General features: G+C 41.5%; 1 protein-coding gene across 1 annotated transcript; it reads left to right on the top strand.

Moving 5' to 3' along the window:
• The first annotated feature begins 20624 nt into the window (after positions 1 to 20624).
• Positions 20625 to 21110, top strand: LOC121777596 (B3 domain-containing protein Os03g0212300-like). The gene has a single exon (XM_042174903.1). It carries the CDS (start codon positions 20625 to 20627, stop codon positions 21108 to 21110), a length of 486 nt encoding a protein of 161 aa, XP_042030837.1.
• The last annotated feature ends 234 nt before the right edge of the window (positions 21111 to 21344 follow it).

The raw sequence follows: 21344 nt of genomic DNA on the forward strand, positions 1-21344 counted from the left end.
AGAGAGCATGCAAGTTAAACTAGAAGGTTTGTTGGATAATTGACCGGTTCGGGAGGTTTATTTGAAATGTTTCTGAGAGGTCTACTCTGAATTCGTCATTGGTATCCGATTGCAATGCTTTAAGTGGACCAAGATCAATCGAACTCAAATTGTTATAATAAAAATCTAAAATCTTGGAGGTACCGGCTAATTTCCATTTTGGATCCAAGACCTTTGCAATAAAAAACACCGTTGGAATCTCACTGAAATACTTAAGTCATTTCTCAATCATATTATATAAAACAAACATCAATTCAGGTGAAGAGTAAGCATTTTTCATCGCAGTTTTAAAACCAAGTGATATATACATGCAATGCTCTAAAACACGAACATCGGTGCAATAATAAACACCCGATAGTTCAACAGTTGCATTTTTGAAATATTTGAACAATTTAAATAAAGTCAAGCTATGATCCCAACAACTATGCGAAAGATATAAATCAGAAATGGGATAGGTTCTAAAAAAATCACACAAAGAATCTTTATGCGTCAAAGTAGAATTCAGACAATCATATGTCGAATTCCATCTATGAGACACATCCATGGTAAAATTCGTATATCTTACATTCTTTTGATGGCAATACTTCTTCCAAGCTTTGGCAATAGGTGGCTTTTGATGGATTAATCTAACTGCAGTTCTAATAGGACTAACATGCTTTTGCCATAATTCAAGCGCATCTTGTAAACATAAATTCAAAATATGACATATGCATCTTTGATGAAAATACTTACCTCCAATAACCAGAGCACAAGCTGCAATCAAGTTATTAATACTTGCAGTGTTAGCAGTTGCATTATCAAAACCAACAGAAAATATCTTATTGCATAATTGAAACTCATTCAAAACTTGAATAATTAAAGAAGCAATTTCGAGTGCAGTGTGTGGTGTCTCAAATTCTCTAAAACCAATTAAACGTTTGTTCAAAGTCCAACTATTGTCCACAAAGTGAACCGTAATCCCATGTATGAATGCCAGTTAAAACAATCAGTCCATACATCTGAGCAAATGTTCACTTTGTGTCCCAAGTTTAATAAATAACGAGATAATTCAACTTTTTTCTCCAAACATTGTCAAACGGTAGATCGTTGAACGGTCATTCGACCTACTCTTTTGATAGCTACGTTCAAACCACTTTGCATAGTAATCTCAAATTTTTTGTCATCATAAACATTAAAAGGAAAATGCTTCATTGCAGCCCATCTAGTCATAACGTTAGCAAAATGTTTTTGATCATATTTAAAAAGAGGTATACCTGACAAACCTGAGCCACCGAGTTGGAAGTTTAGTTGGGTTTGGGTAGAGGTAGTGCCACATTCTATCGGATGCTTTGTCACCAAATGACGACGGAGGGTGCCATATCCCTCACCACTCGCAAATTTGTAGACTTTATCACAATAGTTACAATATGCATGAAACACTGATATCTCTTCTTGAGAGTGCGGATCATGAGGACTTGAAATCACCACCGGTACCTTCTTGTAGTGTTTAACAAAAACTAGTGTTATCACCCGTGCTATGCACGGAAAAATGATTTTCAAATAATAAAGATATATTAACGGCTAAATATATTAAAATAAAAAGTTAGAGTGGAGAATATGAATATAATAAGACAAAGGATAAATTGGAAATATGCTTCCATTTCAAAAAATGTAATACTCCCTCCGTCCCAAGGAAGATGACCCCTTCCTTGGACGGCACGGGATTTTAGGTTGCTTTATTTTGTGTGTTAAGTGGAGAGAGTAAAGTAAGAGAGAAGGAATAAAGTATAGATAAAAGTGTTTCCATTTTTAGTAATGGGTCATCTTAATTGGGACAAACCAAAAAGAAAAGTGAGTCATCTTCAATGGGACGGAGGGAGTAAGACATTAGAAAAATATGTGTTATAGTTGAATAAAGGAAGCATATGGTATATAACACTTTATTAGATGTATTTATATCCTTATATTATATATTTGGAAAACACAAAAGTAAAAAATTCTGTATAAATTTGATCATGATAACATAGTACTCCCTCCGTCCACTATAAGCGATTAACATGTTTTTGGGGCATCCCACTGAAAATCTATTAAAAGGGTAAATGACTCCACTACTATGTAATGTACCAAAATGATAAAATGACTCCACTACTATGAAACAGAGGAAGTAGTTTTAAACTAAATAAAATATGAGTGTTAATGAGTTAGTTGACTGTGAGGTCCACTACAAAAGATGGTAAAAGTAAAAGGTGACAAATTTTTAGGGACGAACAAAATGAGAATAAGTGGCAAATTTTCAGGAATATGGACAGTAGTATTTTTTTTTATAGAATTTTAGTAATTCAAGAGATTTGGTGTCTTTAAAGAATTTTCATAAGTTAATATATGAAAATATAAACACAATTTGCAAACAATTGAGTATGTATTAATAACAAAATAATTTTACTTCCATGTATTAATTACTTTGAATTTACGTTAGATAATTTATTTATAATTAAGTTTCAATTATATATGCATCTTTCAATAAAATTTAGAAGGACCACTTTTCTATAAAACTATTCGAATTCATCAAGTTAAAGATTTATTTTACTATAGATAACAATTTCCAATAATTATACCCATATTTTTAAATTAAAAATCTAATAAAAGGTAAAATAATAATATGCAAATTTAATTACAAAAGAGAATTTAAATTAAAAGATATTATCATTATATTTAAAACATAAATATAATGATAATATAGCCATAACACCCAATTTGGAACTCTAAATTTTTATAAATTTTTAATCATAAAATTCATCACAAATAAAGCCCAAATAATACACTTCATAAACTAAAATACCAACACAAATAAAGCCCAAATAATACACTCCTTAAACTAAAATACCAACACAAATAAAGCTCAATTAATACACTCCTTAAACTAAAATACCAACACAAATAAACCCAAATAATAGTACTCCATAAATTAAACCCTATATGAAAAAGCAGCGCCTCCCCCCCCAAATCGGCGCTGCACTCTCACTCGCATCTCCTTCTTTCTCTCTCAATTGGAGGAATTGACTCGTGCATCGCCACCACGCCGGCAAGCCCATCAACCTGCATCGCCGCCACGCCTTCCGCACTGCCTCGCCGCTCCTCCATCGCCCTTCCTCTGCCGGTCTCCTTGTCCGTACTCTTGCAGAAAATGACGTTCGGCGATGAGGGAATAGAGGGAGTTGTGCCTTAGGGTGTATTGTAGAACGACAACTGATTCTCCCAACACCCACTCCGCCGGTCTGCTTGCCCGGAGAAGACAACCGAGGACGCGACTGTCTCGGAGTTTGATCCCCGCCACGGCTGCTACTCGCCATCATCAAACGCCGTCGTCTCCTGCAGCAGGTCGCTGGTCCGGATTCGTGGGCAGCATCGTGCAGCCGCAGACTCGCAGCCTTGCCGCCGATCAGATCTTTTCACCTTCTTTTTCTTCTTCTCATCTTTCTCTCTAATTGCATTGAAGTATTGTTATTTGTTTATGTGTTGGGATATATAGAGATTTTGTTTGTGTTGGTTTATATAGAAATTTTGTAAATAGTTTAAAGATTGGCTGGTACGCTTTGTCTATACTTGCAAGATTACAGCTTTTTATTTCTTGAAAATCATCGCACAACTGTTATTCACTCAATTTTTCTCTCTTGGAAACTGCTGAAAATATAGGCTGCAGTATACAAAAAAAAAATCAGAAAATAAACTCCAAATTTAGCCAACTGGATTTACCCAAAGTACCCTCTCACATACTGTATTTTTTTCCCACCAAAAAGGGTAAATTTGTCTTTTCATTGAACTGTCACTTTAGATTATGATAGATATCAGATTTCAAAGCTTTTGTAGTGTTAGTGGGTGGAGGGGGAGGAGGCATGTCCTCATTTTCGCCGGTGCTAGACGGAATATGAGAATGAGATCCATCTTCATTGTTGTCCGAGTCCGACGATATAGACACGTCGTACTCGTCATCTTGTTATTGGGAACTACCACCGCCCCTCCCCCCCACTTTGATGCATTTCAGCTAGTATCATGGTCATCCTATGATCTTCTTATATCTATAAATATTATATAAGTTGAAGTTTTAATTAGGAATACAAAAAAAATTAAAAAAACTCAATCTTATGAAATTATGAATTGTAAAAATAATTTTATTTTTTAGAACTTAATTGCATGCGTTCAGCCGCCACTCGGGAAACCTCTTCCATAGCTTCTCGACGACTAGGTCGCCTTGATTTTGAGGGACGACTACTTTGATCTTGGGCAATTCCTTTGCCCCGATCACCACGTCCCTGTCCACCACGAGAAGAAGACATAATGTAAAATGAAAGTAGTATGAAATATGGAGTATTGAATAAATGGTAAATTATGTACACAACAACAAATATAGTAGTAAGTAGTAACTAGTAAACAACTTGAGCAATTAGAGAGAATGATGAGAGAATAGAGAAATTGAGATTGAGATAAGGAAATCCTTGTTAACACAAGAAGGAGGTGAGTAAAAATGATGGGGGAAGTATGGGTATTTATAGGAGTAAAATTGGAAGAAATAAAAAATAAAAAAAATTCAAATTTCAAATTCGGTCGGTTTACCGCCTGAACCGGCGGTTCAGTCCACGGTTTCTGACGGAAACCGGCGGTTTCTGGCCGAAAACTGGCGGTTTCTGACCGGTTTTCAGGCCTATACACTGCCACCTATGCTCTGTCACCTGAAAAAGCACCTGAACCGGCGGTTTTTCTGCACACCTAGCCTGACCTAGCCGGAATCCCACAATTGGAACCGTTGAACCACTGGTTTGAACCGTTGAACTGCCGGTTATGATTCACGATATTCCCGAACCTGAACCGGCCCGCTTGAACCGCCGACGCCGGTTCCGGTTCATGAACCGCCGGTTAACAGGCGGTCCAGTTCGGTTTGTGCATGTGTACTTAGAATTATGGTCATGGCGGTTTGACGCGGATATAATTATGAGTGGAGGATGCCTCTGCAGTGCGAGTTGGTCAAGTTCTTACGGTTTGAGCCACTTTGTAAGTCACGTTATTTGGATGATATCGTTGGTTTTAGTGTTATATGCATGTGAAGGCCCAACATAAAATAATTATGAAATATTTTATATATATAGACCAAAAGAGTAACGATATTCAAACAAAAATAAGAGCATCCACAATGGATGCCCTAGTAGAATCCCTAGTGGTTGCCATGTCCCTTGTTTCTGCAATGGTTTGGCCCTAGTGGGAGCCTAATGGGTGCCCTATCAATTAAACTCAATTTACTTTTAATTTTTAATATTATTATTTTTTATTTTTGTTGTTAATTAATAAAATACCAAAATATATTATATTAAACATTACAAATTTGAAAAAACACCTACATTACTTAATTAAAAAAAACTACATAAAAAAACATTACTAAACTAAATTACTAAATTACATTAAAAAAACTTTAAAAAAACATAAAAAAAACCTGCATTGCTAAGTTAATAAAAACCTAACTAGTCATCTAAGTTCAACTTCTGGCTCAAGTTCTTGATCATCCTCTCAGTCCTCCGTCGGGCATCCAGATCGGATTCGGTATGAAAGTTGTTTTGTTCGTCAAGTATAAACCTATACTCAACCACCTCGCGAAAACCACCGAACTCCTCGATCACTGAGGCCAAGAGCTGACTAGACGGAAGAGGCGCAGCCTGCGGGGGAGCCAATCCAAACGCGGCTGCCTTTGCCTTCCTTTTAGGTTGGGCTTTGGCAGCCTTGGTGCCAAAGGGAAGTCTAAAAGTAGATGTAGGCGTGCCGAAACTCTCTTCCGACCCAGCGTTTAGATCCACAGGAGATGGGCCGCAGCTCGTGTAACCGCGAGCGGCGGTGTTCTTCGTCCGCTTCGCAGCTGAGGAGGATCTAACCGGTATCCCTCCGTTGAATTTCGCATTTTCCTTCAAGATCAGCCAAACGTTGTACAACTTGAACTACCCGAACTGCGAATGGTACTCGGACATTGACTTCTTGAGGACATCCTCCATGCTCTCACCGTTGCCCCTTGCATCCTTGTTCCTGTTGTAGATATAGGAGAAGTTGTTGACGTGGAGCTTGATCCGATCCCAACACTTGCGAAGCTGAACCTTGGTCCGCTTGTACGCCCAACTCGGTTTCACCTCGTTGTATCTGATCTCAATGCGATCCCACATCCTGGCCGAAGTCTGGTTATTGGAGTATATCGAATCCTCCGATATATCGACCCAACATTGAGCCACCTTCACGTACTCTTCCAACTCGTAGTCAGTACGTCATGTTGCGTACTCTTCGTTGGGATCGTTGGATGGGAGTAGGACTGGGACGGATGGCGCCTTTTCCTTCCGCGCCATCTTCTTCCTCCTCCTCGGCGGCTCAGGGGCACGAGGTTGCCCACAACTAGGCTCAATGTCTAGACATGCACAAACCGAACCGGACCGCCGGTTCACAAATCGGAACCGGAATCAGCGCCGGTGGTTCGGCAGTTCAAGCGGGCCGGTTCAGGTTCAAAAAAAGCGTGAACCTTAACCTGCGGTTCAAAACCATCGGTTCGCTGGTTTGAACAGGCGGTTAAGTGGTTTTAACTGTAGGATTCCGGCTAGGGTGTAGGTTTTCAGGCTAGGTGTGCAGAAGAACCGACGGTTTCTGACTTAAACCACCAGTTTGAACCTCCGGTTTCTGACGGTTCAGCAACTTTTTCAGGTGGCAGTGTATAGGCCTGAAAACCGGTCAGAAACTGCCGGTTTTTTGCTAGAAACCGACGGTTTCCGTCAGAAATCGTGGAATGAACCACCGGTTCAGGCGGTAAACCGGCCGAAATTTGAAATTTGAATTTTTATTTTTTTTATTTCTTCCAATTTTACTCCTATAAATACCCCACTTCCCCCATCATTTTTGTTCACCACATTCTTGTGTTAACAAGGATTTCCTTCTCAATCTCAATTTCTCTATGTTCTATCCTCATTCTCTCTAATTACTCAAGTTGTTTACTATTATATTTGTTGTTGTGTTCGTAATTTACCATTTATTCAATACTCCATATTCCATACTACTTTCATTTTGCATTATGTCTTCTTCTCGTGGTGGACCGGGACTTGGTGATCGGGGCAAAGGAATTGCCCAAGATCAAAGTAGTCGTCCCCAAAGATCAAAGCGACCTAGTCGTCGAGAAGTTATGGAAGAGGTTTCCCAAGTGGCTGCTGAACGCATGCAAGTAAGTAAGTTCTAAAAAATAAAATTATTTTTACAATTCATAATTTCATAAGATTGAGTTTTTTTTTTTAAATTTTGTGTTCCTAATTAAAACTTCAACTTATATAATATTTATAGATAGAAGAAGATCATAGGATGACCATGCTACTCGCTGAAATGCATCAAGGTGGGGGGAGGGGCGGTGGTAGTTCCCAACAACAAGATGACGAGTACGACGTGTCTATATCGTCGGACTCGGACAAAATTGATGATAGATCTCATTCTCGTATTCCGTCTAGCACCGGCGGAAATGAGGACATGCCTCCCCTTCCACCCACTAAAAGGTATTGAAATCTGCTATTTTTGTTAAACACTACAAGAAGGTCTCGGTGGTAATTCCAAGTCCTAACGATCCGCTCTCTCAAGAAGAGACATCGGTGTTTCATGCATATTGTAACTATTGTGATAAAGTTTACAAATTTGCGAGTGGTGGGGGATATGGCACCTTCCGTCGTCATTTGGTGACAAAGCATCCGGTAGAATGTGGCACTGCCTCTACCCAAACCCAACTAAACTTCTAACCCGGTGGCTTAGGTTCGTCAGGTATGCCTCTTTTTAAATATGATCCTAAAAATTTTGCTGACGTTATGACTAGATGGGCTGCAATGAAGCATTTTCCTTTTAATGTTTATGATGACAAAAAATTTGAGGTTACTATGCAAAGTGATTTGAACGTAGCTGTCAAAAGAGTAGGTCGAATGACTGTTCAACGATCTACCGTTCGACAATGTTTGGAGAAAAAATTTGAATTATCACGTTATTTACTCAACTTGGGACACAAAATGAACATTTGCTGAGATGTATGGACTGATTGTTTTAATAGACATTCATGCATGGGCATTACGCGCAATCCCAATTAGCCGACCTATACAGCTACAGCACCGACGGAAGGTCGACCTCAAGTATGGTAAGTGAGTTAGATTTATATTTCGATTCACTCTTTTCCTTTGGTGATGAAGGTCCTACTCCTCCCACCCAAATCGATGTCCTCGATTGGTGGGGAACACACGAGAAAGATTTTCCCATACTTGGGTAAATGACCAAGAAGATTTTTTTGGTTCTGGCTTCCACTGTCGCTATCGAGTCCGTTTTCAGTGTTGGATCACGTGTGTTGGATGAATCAAGAAGTAAGCTTTTCGCGAAAAATATGGATGTCGTGATGTTACTTGATGATTGGGCCAAAGCTGACTTCAGAGAACAAGAAAATGATTGGGATGATCGTCAGGAGGAATCACAAGAAGAATTCACAGGGGATGAATCGTAGGCCAACCGTCAACCGTCGGTCAAGCAAGCCAAATAGGTAAGTAAGGTAAGAGAACTACGTGGCTTTGATTCCCTAATGCAAATGAGCATTAGGGATACGTAGGCACCTCAACTTAAATTTTAAATTTAAGTTGAGGTCAAGTCCTTTTTCCTTTATTTCTTTTTTTTCCCATTTGTTTCTACTTTAAAAATATGCAAATACAATTAAATAATTGTATTTGTATATAATCTAGTCGGTTAAGTAGATTTCTCTATATGGCTAAATCCGAGAAACTTTTGACAATTCTACTATAATTGTTGATTGTTAGACTAAACTCAATATTTAAGGTTGAATTGCTAAAGGTGTCCTCAATTTTGTTATATAGAAACATCTCATTCGCCGACTAAGAGTATATATACTTATAAATTTATTATTCAGAACTTCAAGTCTTTTTTGTAATTTGTAATTAGCTTCGTTGTAGACTAGTAGTGTCATTGTATTTAAATTTTTTGTTTAAGACTTCAAGTTTTTTGTGATTTGTAATTGTTGTAACTTGTAATCTCCATAAAATTGCAATTTTCATCGTGATTTTTTGAATTTTATTTACGCACATTTCAAAAATAAATAAATAAATTAGAAAATGCAAAAAAAAATTTACGAACCGCCGAACTGGCAGTTTTGAACCGCCCCATGAACCGGCGAATTTTTGAACCGGAACCGCCGGAACCCTTGGCGGGCCGGTTCCGGTTCAGGAAAATGTTGAACCGTGAACCGCCAGTTTTGAACCGGAACCGGTGGTTTTTGAACCGTGTGCATGCCTTACTCCATGTCCTCAACCCGATATGCGTCTGTGTTGAAGAACGGATCGAACTCAGAGTCCGAAACAAAAGTGGACCCTACAGATCCAGGCGTCTCAACCCGGTAGTCTTCGTGGCCGGGCCATTGGGCGCCGCTGCCACTGCCGCCGCCGCCAAACATCGGCATATCGTCGTCGACACCATGGGGGTTTGGGAATTGATTCGGATCCATTCTTGAAAGTATGAAAATGAGAAAAGAAAAGAGAAAGTGAGAGGGGTAGAGTGTGTGAAGTGAAGAGAAAGTTGGGTATTTTTATAGTGGTTTAATTAGGGTTTAAAGAATTAAAAAAGTATATAAAAAATGAAAAATTGACCAATCGGGCTCGGGTGCTGGGCTGCAATGGATGCCCGATGTCTGCAATGGATGCCCGACGATGCCCGAGCCCGATCTCGGGCGATCGGGTTTGAGATCGGGCATCCATTGTGAATGCTCTAATGGAATATATTAAATTGAAACACGAATGAAACTTTTTATTTACTTTAGATAACTTCAAATTTTTTATAGTAATATGAAACGAAGGTGAAATATTTTGTATGAGTTATGTATTTGTCCCGATTTATTACGAACTCATTTCGACACTAGACTAAAGGCTAATTGAATTATATTGTTAAGGATCGTATTTATTTTACACCATCCAACATCGAAACACCTATCTGAAGAATTGTATGACTAAAATAAATTGAACATACTGCTTATTAACTTATTGCCGTTACGGAAGTATGGTAGACATCATGCTAACTTCTGAAACATATAAATAATCATAATCCATCCTTGTACTATCGGTAAACAGTTTTTGCTCTAGAATTTTCATTTAATATGTTACTTCTAAATCTTTTTTGAAGAGACATCTAATGATAGATAGGAGAATATGGGAGCATTAGGGTCCAAGTGACCCTTTTAGTGTTAAGTTCAAATGTATTTCTAGCCTTAGGATTAACTTGATGGACGGATTAGATGTAAAGTATATATCATACCCCGAGTTACATTATTTAGGAGTTCTGGTTATATTATGGGGGTATAATTGGTACACGGAAGGAGCGAAATATCCGCTATTTCTCTCGATTTTTTTCTCCCATTTACCCTAAATCGACGAAAACCTAGCTTCTCAGTTGCTCTCTATATTCAATCCTAGTTTGTGGCGATTCCCTATCCACTGAACACGGAGACCTCAATCCATCGCGAAAAAGTGGAAGACGAAGCTTATATACCAAGATCCCAGTATAAAATATCAGTGTGTAGAATTCATTTTAATACAGTAAGAAATGTTAAATGAATGAATGCCTATGTTGCAATCTGTATTTGAAATATATAAAATGATGTGAATAAATTAATTAAGGTAACTAATGAGAGATTTAAGAGCATACATAACGCGGCTGGCCGGGCCGCAATTCACGAGTCCCGGCTCGTCCCGCGCGTTAGACGGAGGCAAGCCGCGGCTCAGGCCGGTCCCGGGGCCGCATTCCCGGCCTGGAGCCCGTCCCGTGGCCCGGCCTGGGACGGCGTTAATCGCGCGTCGTGCCGCACCGGCGAGTCCCGGCCCAGCGTTACACGGGTCTCGGGCCGGGCCGCAACGCCAATATATATATTTTTTATTTTTATTTTTTTGATTTTGTGTCTATAAATACGAGCATTCCATTTGTGCATCAATCTTACGTGCATTCCATTTCAATCTCTATTATACACTTTGAATCGGCATCAATGGATTGGTTCAACAGGGATGAACATGAGATGGAGGAGTTCGTTAACTCGAACAATTGGTACATACCGGGGTCGCAACCATCGCAGCCGACGCCTAGTCCAGGAGTCGGTAGCAACGTCGACATAACCTCGCCGGTCAACACGGAAGAGTTCGAATTTAGTGAGATGAAGGCAAGGAGAAGGTCGGCGAGGAGGATGGGCCGAAGAAGTACACTCCGCATGAGACAATGTGGCTTGCGAGGAACTACATCGACGTGGCCGAGGATCCTATCATCGGCAACCAGCAGACTGGCAAGGCTTTCTGGGAGCGGATTGCTCAGAAGTATAACGCTGGTCGTCCTAAAGGGTCGATCGAGCGTAGCTACGTGAAGCTGCGCAAGCATTGGGGCCGGGGTCCAGGCGGATATGAGCAAGTGGAACGGAAAGTGGGCCAACGTAGTTCGGATGTGGCCGAGCGGGCACAGCGAGGCGGACCTCATCGAGAAGGCGAAGGATGCGTTCTTCACTGACGGGAAGAAGGCCTTCAAGTACTACGAGGTTTGGAAGCTTGTCGAGAAGAGCCCAAAGTTCACCAGCGGTGCCGAGCCGGCGGCAACTGGGGCGGCGAAGAGAACCAAAGTTTTCGCCTCCGGAAACTACTCTTCGAGCGAAGGAGGTCCGGAAATCGACCTTAACGTGACCGACGACGACGTCTTCGTCTCCTCTCCTAGCATTCAGAGCCGCCCGATGGGAACAAAGGCGGCCAAGAGGAAAGCAAAGGGGAAGGCAACTGCGAGCAACTCCGCTATGGCGCCGACCAATCCGTCTCTGGATAAGATGTCCGACACTTTGGCGGAGATGAATATTACATGGCGGATGAGCCAGCTGACGGAGTTGACATCGAGGGATACATCGAAGATGTCGGACTAGGAGCTCGAGTTGCACCGTGAGATAATCGCCTACCTTTGTGCCCAAATGAAGAAGTAGTAGTCGTGGCCCGGGTTTCTTGTATTTTAAATTTGCTTCGTCTAGTAATGTAATGTTAATTTATAATGAACAATGCATTTTCCCGGTTTTAATTGTTCAACGAATTGCGTTTACGAGTTAAATATGTTGAAGTTGTGAATAGTGTCATTTATTAGTTGCGGCCCGAGTTGCGGCCTGCAGGGTTAGAGGCTTTTGGAGCCGGGCCGCAACTGTAGAGGAATGATGACGTGGAGGGGACTTGGGGCCGGAACTGGGGACGGGGTTATTCATGCTCTAAGGGATTGCAAATAACCGTCCAATATGTAATCTCCCATATATGCCCTCTTAGATTTTTTAATAATTTCCGGCAATTCCACGTGGCAAAATACATGACATTAGATTAATAAATTGAATGGGTGAGATTTACATGGATTTTTTACATAATTTTAATTATGGACTTGAACACATCCCTAGGAGAATATTGTATTATATTGTTGCACCAAAATAATACACATAAAAGCAATGAATGTCATTCAATCCATATTTTTAAAACTGAAATATAAAATTTCTCTGTCTCGTTAAAAATGAAACGTTTTCCTTTTTTGGATTGTCTCACTAAAAATGAAATATTTCCTAAAAAGGAAAGAACACCCTCTTTACTTTTTCTTGTCCTTACTTTACACTCTCTTCATTAACTCACAAAACAATACTGCATAAAATCTCGTGTCATAAACCATATGTTTCATATTTATTGAGACGGATAGAGTGTAATTTTTTAATTTTTCTCAATGATCAGAATATTGATCCCTAGAACCATGAAGTATGAGTAACTTCTAGTATTTACGATGAAATTTGAAATTGGTTTTAATATAAATTGAATATTGGTTTTATAACCCTAGCAGTGGTTATTGAATATTGGGCCACATTTGAATTGGACCATAAGCTATCCCACCAAATGTGATTGCCGATGATATTGTTCAAATCTCATACTAAAAATTATCAAATGGGGTAGCTTTATTTGTAGCTTCCATTTTAAAAAATACTAATGTACTAAATATGAATTTACCAGTTAATCCTATAATTCATAGCCTTCGGTAAAAGTGATTCACGTTATTTAAGTTCGAGTAGTCTTTAGAGCATCCACTACGCGGCGCGCCGGCGTCCCGCGATCCATCGCGGAGAGATAAATCGCTCGCGCGACGCGTTGCAGCTCGCCAAACCGTCCCGCGCCCGTCCCGAGCCCGTCCCGCGTCCTGTGCCTACGAGACAAGCGATGGGCTGTCTCGCCACGTGCCCTGGCGACGTGGCGCGCTCCTGCGTCGTGGGTGACGCCCACTCGCCGGCCCGCAAGTGGGCGTCGTCACGTGCTGAAGCAATAAATCTTTTTTTAAAAAAATAATAAAAAAAATAAAAAAAATCGAACGGTAACATTACCGTTTATTTATTCACGTTTTTTCTTTTTTTTTTTAATTAATTTTTTTACTCTATAAATACTCCTAATTCATCCTCATTTCACACACAGCTACACATCTATTCTTCCTAAATCATCTCAATTTCCTCTCCAATTTTCATCTAACAACTCATCACAAGATTCCGGCGACGGCAACTCTGGCGGTGGAGGCTCCGGGGGGTGGGATCTCAACGCGTTCGGCGATTGGGAGACCATAATCAACACACTGGGTGGTTCTGGTTCGTCGACGCCGGGCACCCAGGGTTCGGCGACGCCGGGGGGGTACCAACCACCCAATTTTGACGTGGATGCATATGTCCGTCCCTCCGCCCCGCGGTATTCGCAGGGATTATCCCAGATTCGGAAGGATTTTCCCGTTGATCCCACGCCGGGAGTAGGCCGAGGCGGTGGAGGGCGCCGAGGCGGTGGAAGCTCCAGAGCGGAACCCCAGGCGAGCGAGGGGGAGGAGGAAGAGGAAGAGGATCTAGGTCGGCATCCGTACAGCAACCTCGAAACGCTGGCGGTGTACAACGCCTGGGTTACCGTCTCGTACGATCCCATCGTCGGGAATCAACAACCCCGGAAGTGTTTCTGGGAAAAGGTCTGCGAGCTCTACCACCAGATCAAGCCGAAAGGCTCCCGCAAGCGCACATATAAAATGCTCCGCTCTCACTTTGACCGAGTCGACAGACGGGTTAAAAAATTCTGCGGCATCTACTCGACCGAAGCGACGTACTACCAAAGCGGCGCCACGGGAGCCGACATTCTGAGGGCAGCTTTGAGCGTCTACAACCAGGACACCGGCAAACAATTCAAATTTGTTGATGTTTGGCAGGCTGTCAAGGACGAGGAACGGTGGGCCGGCGGTGTCCGGTCCAGCTAGGGCTCAACTTCGAAGCGCACGAAGCACACGGCGAGTGGCCAATACTCGTCTGGTGACACCGGTGAGGGCAACGGCGGACAAGAGAGTGCACCGCAGGAGTTTGCGGGTACCGCCGGCGATGACGGGGGATCCAGCCATGGGCGCCGTCGGCCGCAAGGGACGAAGGCGGCTAGAGCGAGGAAGGGTCGAGGTGAATCAAGCCAGGCGGGCTCGGGGGGAGGCTCGGACACCCTTATGGCGGTGTACATGACCGCCACAATGGCGGACACTTCCAGCTTCTCGCCCTCCCAATACGCGGCCTGGTGGAACGGAATTGTGCATATGGCAGCACAACTTGGCCTTCCGACTCCCCCTCCACCTCGACCGCCTTCAGGGGATGATTCGCCGGTGGAGTAGTTTTTTTTATTTTCTTTAAATTTGTATTTTAAATTATGCAACGTTTAATTTTTTAGGATTTTAATTGTGTGTGTTTTTTTTTAATTTGAAGTTGTAATTTTTTTTTATGTTGTGTGTTTTTTAATGAAGTGTGTTTGTTTTAATTGAATTGGGTTGGAAATAAAAATGAAAAATGAAATTGAATGAATAGTAATTTAAGGGACGGAGCGTTGCAGGTTCCGTCCCTTAGTTAAGGGATGGAGTAAAATAGTACAGTGGGGCCCTCAAATAGTAGTTTAAGGGACGGTGGGGGGCAACGTAGTGGATGCTCTTATTCCTAAAAGGACTATGGGCCTTGGTATATTGAAACAAACGATATCACCGAAATAGCGTGACTTAGAACTAGCAATGGTGGCCGATCACGAGGGCCGAGAGATCGGCCACCCCATCATCACCTCTCATCGGCCCCCATTGTGGAGAGGGGGCTGATCTCCACTCACCAAGGGCTCCGCCCCAAGGCCAAGCCAGCGCCCATCGGCCCTGAGGTAGGCCCTCATTGCGAGGCGCCTGGGCCGATTTTTATTTTTTTTATAAAAAAATAATTTATTAAATTTCTTCCCCTATAAATGCCTCACAATCTCATTCATTTCACACACCTATAGGTGAGCATTCGGGTTTCAGTTCGATTTTTTGCCTAAACCGAACCAAAACCGAATAGAGTTCAAAACTCAAATCGAACCGAACCTGAAAAACCGAAACCGAAAAATCGAAAACCGAACTAAATCGAAAAAAACCCGAAATTAATATATATATATATATATATATATATAATATTTTATTTTATATACAAATATAATATATAATATATATATATATATATAATATAATATAATATTTAAAATATAATTCGATTTTTCGGTTTTTTATTTCTCCCGAACCGATCCGAACTGAAAAACTGAAATTTTTATATTTTTAAAACCCAACCGAACCGAAAAAACCGAAATGTTAGATGGAATTTAACTGAGTCTACTAAAATTTGAAACATTAAGTAAACTTTTTATACTTTAAAATATACAAACTTAAAATTTTTTATAATATTGGTTAAACATTTTGTATATAACACATAAATACACCTTGCAAGTGCTCGTATAAGTGGCTCAAACTGAAAGAACTTGACCAACTCGCAGTGCAGAGGCTGTCGCGCCACTTGTAATTATCCGCGTCAAACAGTTATTCTACGGTATTATTAAACCCTCGCTTCGAAAAATCAGAATAAACTTGTGTTCACACTCTATTTCCGATGATGGATGGCTTAAATTCGAACTATGCAAATGCTGCAATCGAACTGAAATTGAAGCCCGAGATCGGCTCAGTTATTTACAACATCACAGTCTGTGGCGGACCTATGTGGGGGTATGGGGGTTCCTTGGAACCCCTAAGTTGGTTGGTGATTAAATATTTTAACGAGGTGATAGTGTGTTCGAATCCCCTTGAAGGCTTAGTTTTCAATTCTGGTCCCTTTTAGTGGGTTTCTGTCATTTTTTTTATTGTGAGTAGTTTTTTCATGTAATTTGGACCCCACTGTAAGGCCTCGTTTGATTGGCCACATAGGGTGGGGTGAGATATGGTTTTTTTATATGGTTTTGCATGATATGTCAGATGGGGCTTATCACAAACCGATGTTTGATAGCCCTGATGTTGCTTTGAAGAAATCTTTTATTGTCTTTGATTAGATAATCGAAAATGTATGATAAGATGATATATAGTCTGTTTTGTCCTCATAAATTTACTGAATATCCCATTTTGTCCTTGCAGCCCTAAATAGCGGGTATTCAATATTTCGCCCAAATGGTTCCCGCGCCTCGCCGAATACCGCGGTCGTGAAGAACGATTTTGCAGATTCCAAGCAACATCTGTCGAACTACTTAATTCCCATCGTCATTCGCCCTAATTTTCGTATCGACAGGTATGCAATCCTTCAAAAACCTCTTCAAATCCAATGATTAACCAAGGTGATTGCTTTGAATGTATACTATCTGGGTTCATTTGGACTAAATTGAGTTGGAATTTATCGCCCATTGTTACTTCTTAATCTTGGTACACCTTGAGTTGGTTGATTCGCTCGTATCGTGATAATCTACGTTTATGAATTGATCGTCGTTTATACTTTTTCCAATGTTGGTGTTTGATGTTTTGGTGTCCGATTGTATAGGATTTAAAGTGCATTGTTACTTCTGACTCTTGGTAGTTTTTGAGTGATATGGCCTCGCAACACCATGACGTTAGCGAGAACGAAGGAAGTCCAGAGGGTAATATTGTTTTTGATTCATGTAATCGTTTACTATGGTATGCATACACAAAAAATCGATATTCAGTTGTTTCTTTCAATAGGTAGCAACGATTTCTATCCGACTAGGAACTCAAAAGCTGACAGGTCTAGACGCATATGGTCGGTCCGTGAAGAAGAGATCCTAATGGCAACTCTAAAGGAGTTGGCAGCTAATGGATGGAAATCCGACAACGGGTTTCGCTCTGGTTACCTGGTACGCGCGAGGGAGGCGATAAAGCGTGAATTTCCAAATACCGATATCCTCCCACACCCGCACATCTACTCCAAAATAACTACTTGGAAGAGGAATTATGGATCACTAAAGATGATGTTAAACCACAGCGGCATTGGCTTCAATTCGGATGGTACATACCGAATCGAAGCCGATGATGAGCAGTGGGCACTTTTTTGCAAGGTTTGTATTGTTCTATTTGATTTGTGGTTTGCAAAATGGTTTTTTTCCCTGCGTGCCTACTGCTTAGGATTCATTACATTGAATTGATCATTGTGTATATAAATCTTGATATATAGCAAGGTCTGTAATGTGCTATTTGGTTTGGGGTTTGAAAAATGTTTTATTTTTCAATGCGAGCCTACTGCTGGAGTGATCAGTGGGTGTATAAATCTTGATATGTTTGCTCTGGATGTTTGTACCCAGAAAGACAGACATGCGAAGTACATGAGGAACAAATCGTGGCCTCAATACGAAGACTGGAAGGAGGTGTTTGGTCAGGACCGTGCCGATGGTGAACGTGGTATAGACGTGGCTGCTGCTGCGGGTTCAATATACGGCCAACAAAATGAAGTTCCAGTCGATGAGGCCATTTCCCCCCACATGACGTTTGCAGAGCTATTTCCTGACGAGCCAATCCCGGACGGGATCCTTCCAGACATGTTAGACGACAGCCAATCTGTAACAGAGGGTGGAGTGCCTGGATCTGGTGCTGGTGTTGATGTCGGGACTGTTTCGGGGGACGGGGTGCGTGAAGCACATGCCGTGGGTGCTGCATCTGGGTCGAGGTCCGGTCCAGGACAAAAACTTACTAAGAAGGTGATGAAGAAGCGAAAGGTCGACGACAAGATGGACGGCGTGCTAACGATCATGGGACAGATTCACAGCGATACTAATGATCGTTTGTCCGAGATTTCGAAGAGAATAGGATACGAGTTCGATCTAAGCAACAAGCGGGCTGAGGTCTTTGACCAACTGAAGGGTCTACCAGGCTTATCTCTTAAGCTACAATTCTATGTGAGTAAGAAGCTGGTCAAAGAACCCGAGCTACTTGACCTGTTTCGGGGGTTGCCGGAAACTGCTCGTGCAGCGTTTGTGTTCGACCTATTGGAAACTGACAACATGTTGCAAGGCTGATCTCGGTGAAGAAATGGTTGGTGATGTTTTTTTGCTTTTATGGTGCAGCAGTTGGTAGTTTTTTTTGGGGTAACAGTAGGGGCTCATTTGGGAACTCTTGTTTATGGCCCTGCTTTTGTATGCATTGTTGTTATTTAAGGTCTTTACCTGAACATGACACTTTGTTATGCATAGTTTTTGATGGAAGCTTATTTGATACTGTTAGCTTATTTGATAATGTTAGCTTATTTGTTAGTGTCTGCTTATTAGCGTTCTGTTTAAGTGGTTCCAGTCGACACACATGATGCTTCCCAATATACAGCCAAACATTAGATAAGCTAAAAGACCTCATATTACATCAGTTGAACCATTCCCACCACAAAACTAGTCATTTCCATTGAACTTCAAAACAAAAGGTTGTAACGCATGGTTGGCGCCCCAGGGCACCATAACCTTACCTCGGGGAAGGACTCCAAGAAGCGCACGACTCTCCATCTGATGAGGAGAAGTTGACCCTTTTCTCATTGTTATACACAGTAGGCAATGAAGAACTGGGACGCGCGTGGAAGCTTGGTATGTCTACTTCAAAGAGATTACGCCGAACAAACGTTGAAGAGACCGGCATCGGTGATGTCACTTCATCAGAGATCGCGGGTGAATGAATTAGCCGGTTTTGCGTTGGCTCAGCCGGGATGTCGGAGTCAGATAGCACTATGACCTCCGCACTGTTGTCTGAAATTGTAATAACCTCGTCAGGGATTTCAACTTTGACGTCGTACGCGCCAAAGAAACTCGCAAGCAGGCTGAAATCTGGCTCATCACGATAGTAATACGCCGCCGCCGAAGCATCCCTCTAGCAAGCAAAGTTACGCAAACAGAGTGCATTACATTTAAAGAAATGATGCGCATTCATGATTTCCTTTTAAGAAGCATATATTTTCTGGACTTAGTAAAAAAAACATGAGCTACTACGAACCTTGAATATAAACTTCCACGTCGCATCCGAGGCGGACACAATTCGATCTTGAGTATTCCACTGGACACCGTTAGTCTTGACCAATTTTTTGAAACGCACGTACCTAGCCTTCAATAATTTAACACGCACTGCTATGTCGTCGGTTGTAAGATCCAATCCAAAAGGATGATTGATCACATCACGGACATTGCGGAGCACCGCGTTCGGCACCTTGCCATCTTCCCACTCACGTCCGGTCCTCAGAGTGATTAGCGTCGAAAGGAGCATGGCATCCATCTCTTGGGTCCACTTACCCCTGTAGAAGAACATTGCTTGTGGAGGTATTTTGAAGCTCATTGTGTTAATTGGTGTATGAGTGACGATGACACAATATTTGTCAAAGGGAGCACCCTTTTCATCCGAAGCAATTTATGGTTGAGCAATAAATATAGTCTTTCTTACATAGCTAAACTTTAGAATTGATGTTGGCAGGTAGTAGAAATATTAATAAGTCCACAAACATACACTTTGAACAATACATGACAACTTTTAAAACTTCCACCCGTGATGAATCACTTCTCCAATTCTATAAGTAATCTCTGTGCATATAATTCCAAATACTACCCACCTTTTTTGTATAGGCAACTGACAGCATGCGTTGTAGCAATCACGGCAGTGAGATGGCTTATTAAATCCCTGTAGTGCAACAGTTACAATTGTGGTTGAGGGTGATTAAATAGGCCACTACAATATCAACAGCACCCATCCACATTTCACCAAACATTCCCTGCGACTATGGATTACTCTCGGCACCCTTCCTTCATGAAGAAAATCTCGATAGAGCACTGCCTAAATGAGTTGGTTAGTACTTCATCTTTTTTTCGTATATTTTTGGTTGTTTTATAGCGTAGTTGGTTGTACTGAAATAGGGGGTCGTTTATTTGCAGCGCATACCACCAGAATTTGTATCTCTTCATGGATCAAGGCTCATGTTTGACTGTCGTCTAGTCATGCCGGGTGGAAGGAGTTGGCCGGTGAGACTCCTGAACATTGCGAGTGGTTGCCATTTCCACAATGGTTGGGCCGAATTTCGCCTCGCGAACAACATTATTCACGATGACGTGCTTACATTCACTATGGTAGATGCGGGCATATTCCATGTGAAGCGCTATAACCCGAGGACGGGATGTCCTCGACTTAGTGATTTACACGGTTAATTCCTGTAGACAAACTTTAATCTTGTTTAATATATGGATGCGTCTGTATTTAATTCATTGCTATGCATTAACGTGGCAGAGGAAGGTGTATACGGCGACTCAGAACACAGTGATGCTCCGGACGTGGAAACGTCCGACGACTATGTGCCCTCGGACACGGATGGGGGCGACTCCTCGGATGAGGAAGAGTATGTGCCGGACCCCGGGGTTTTAGCTGATGATGGTTGCCCGACTTTCACTGTAACTTTGGACAGCACAAACATTTCCCGTTCTCTAGAGATTCCGATGGCGTTTTGGCGTCGCCACATTCGGATGATATCACTTCAAGATCCGGTTTACTTCAACGTGAACGGAGACTCGTGGTTCATTGTTCTGGACCACAGTGACACCAAGATTTGGGTTAAACGTGGATGGCGGCGTTTCAAAATTGCCAACAACATCGTTGTTGGTACGCGCTGCCACTTCAAGCTCATTGATCGGATTGACGTCCAGTTTTATGTATGGTTTGATCGACCGTAAGTATTAGGAATGATGTGAAAATGTATTATGTATGTAGTAGAACTCTTGCGGGTGCAATGTGTGTTTCGGCTGTGTCCAGGTGATTAAAGTTCACCAAATTTTCAGTTAGTGTTGTTATTACAGCCGTTGTTAAGTTGATATGTTGGCTCCTATGTATTTGATGTGGTTATTTCGAATATGAAATGTAGTTGATGTCTCCCATCTGTGAAATTTGATGCATCGAATTCTATTAAC

The sequence above is a fragment of the Salvia splendens genome, chromosome 2, assembly GCF_004379255.2.
Source record: "Salvia splendens isolate huo1 chromosome 2, SspV2, whole genome shotgun sequence".
NCBI classification, from domain to species: Eukaryota; Viridiplantae; Streptophyta; class Magnoliopsida; order Lamiales; family Lamiaceae; genus Salvia; species Salvia splendens.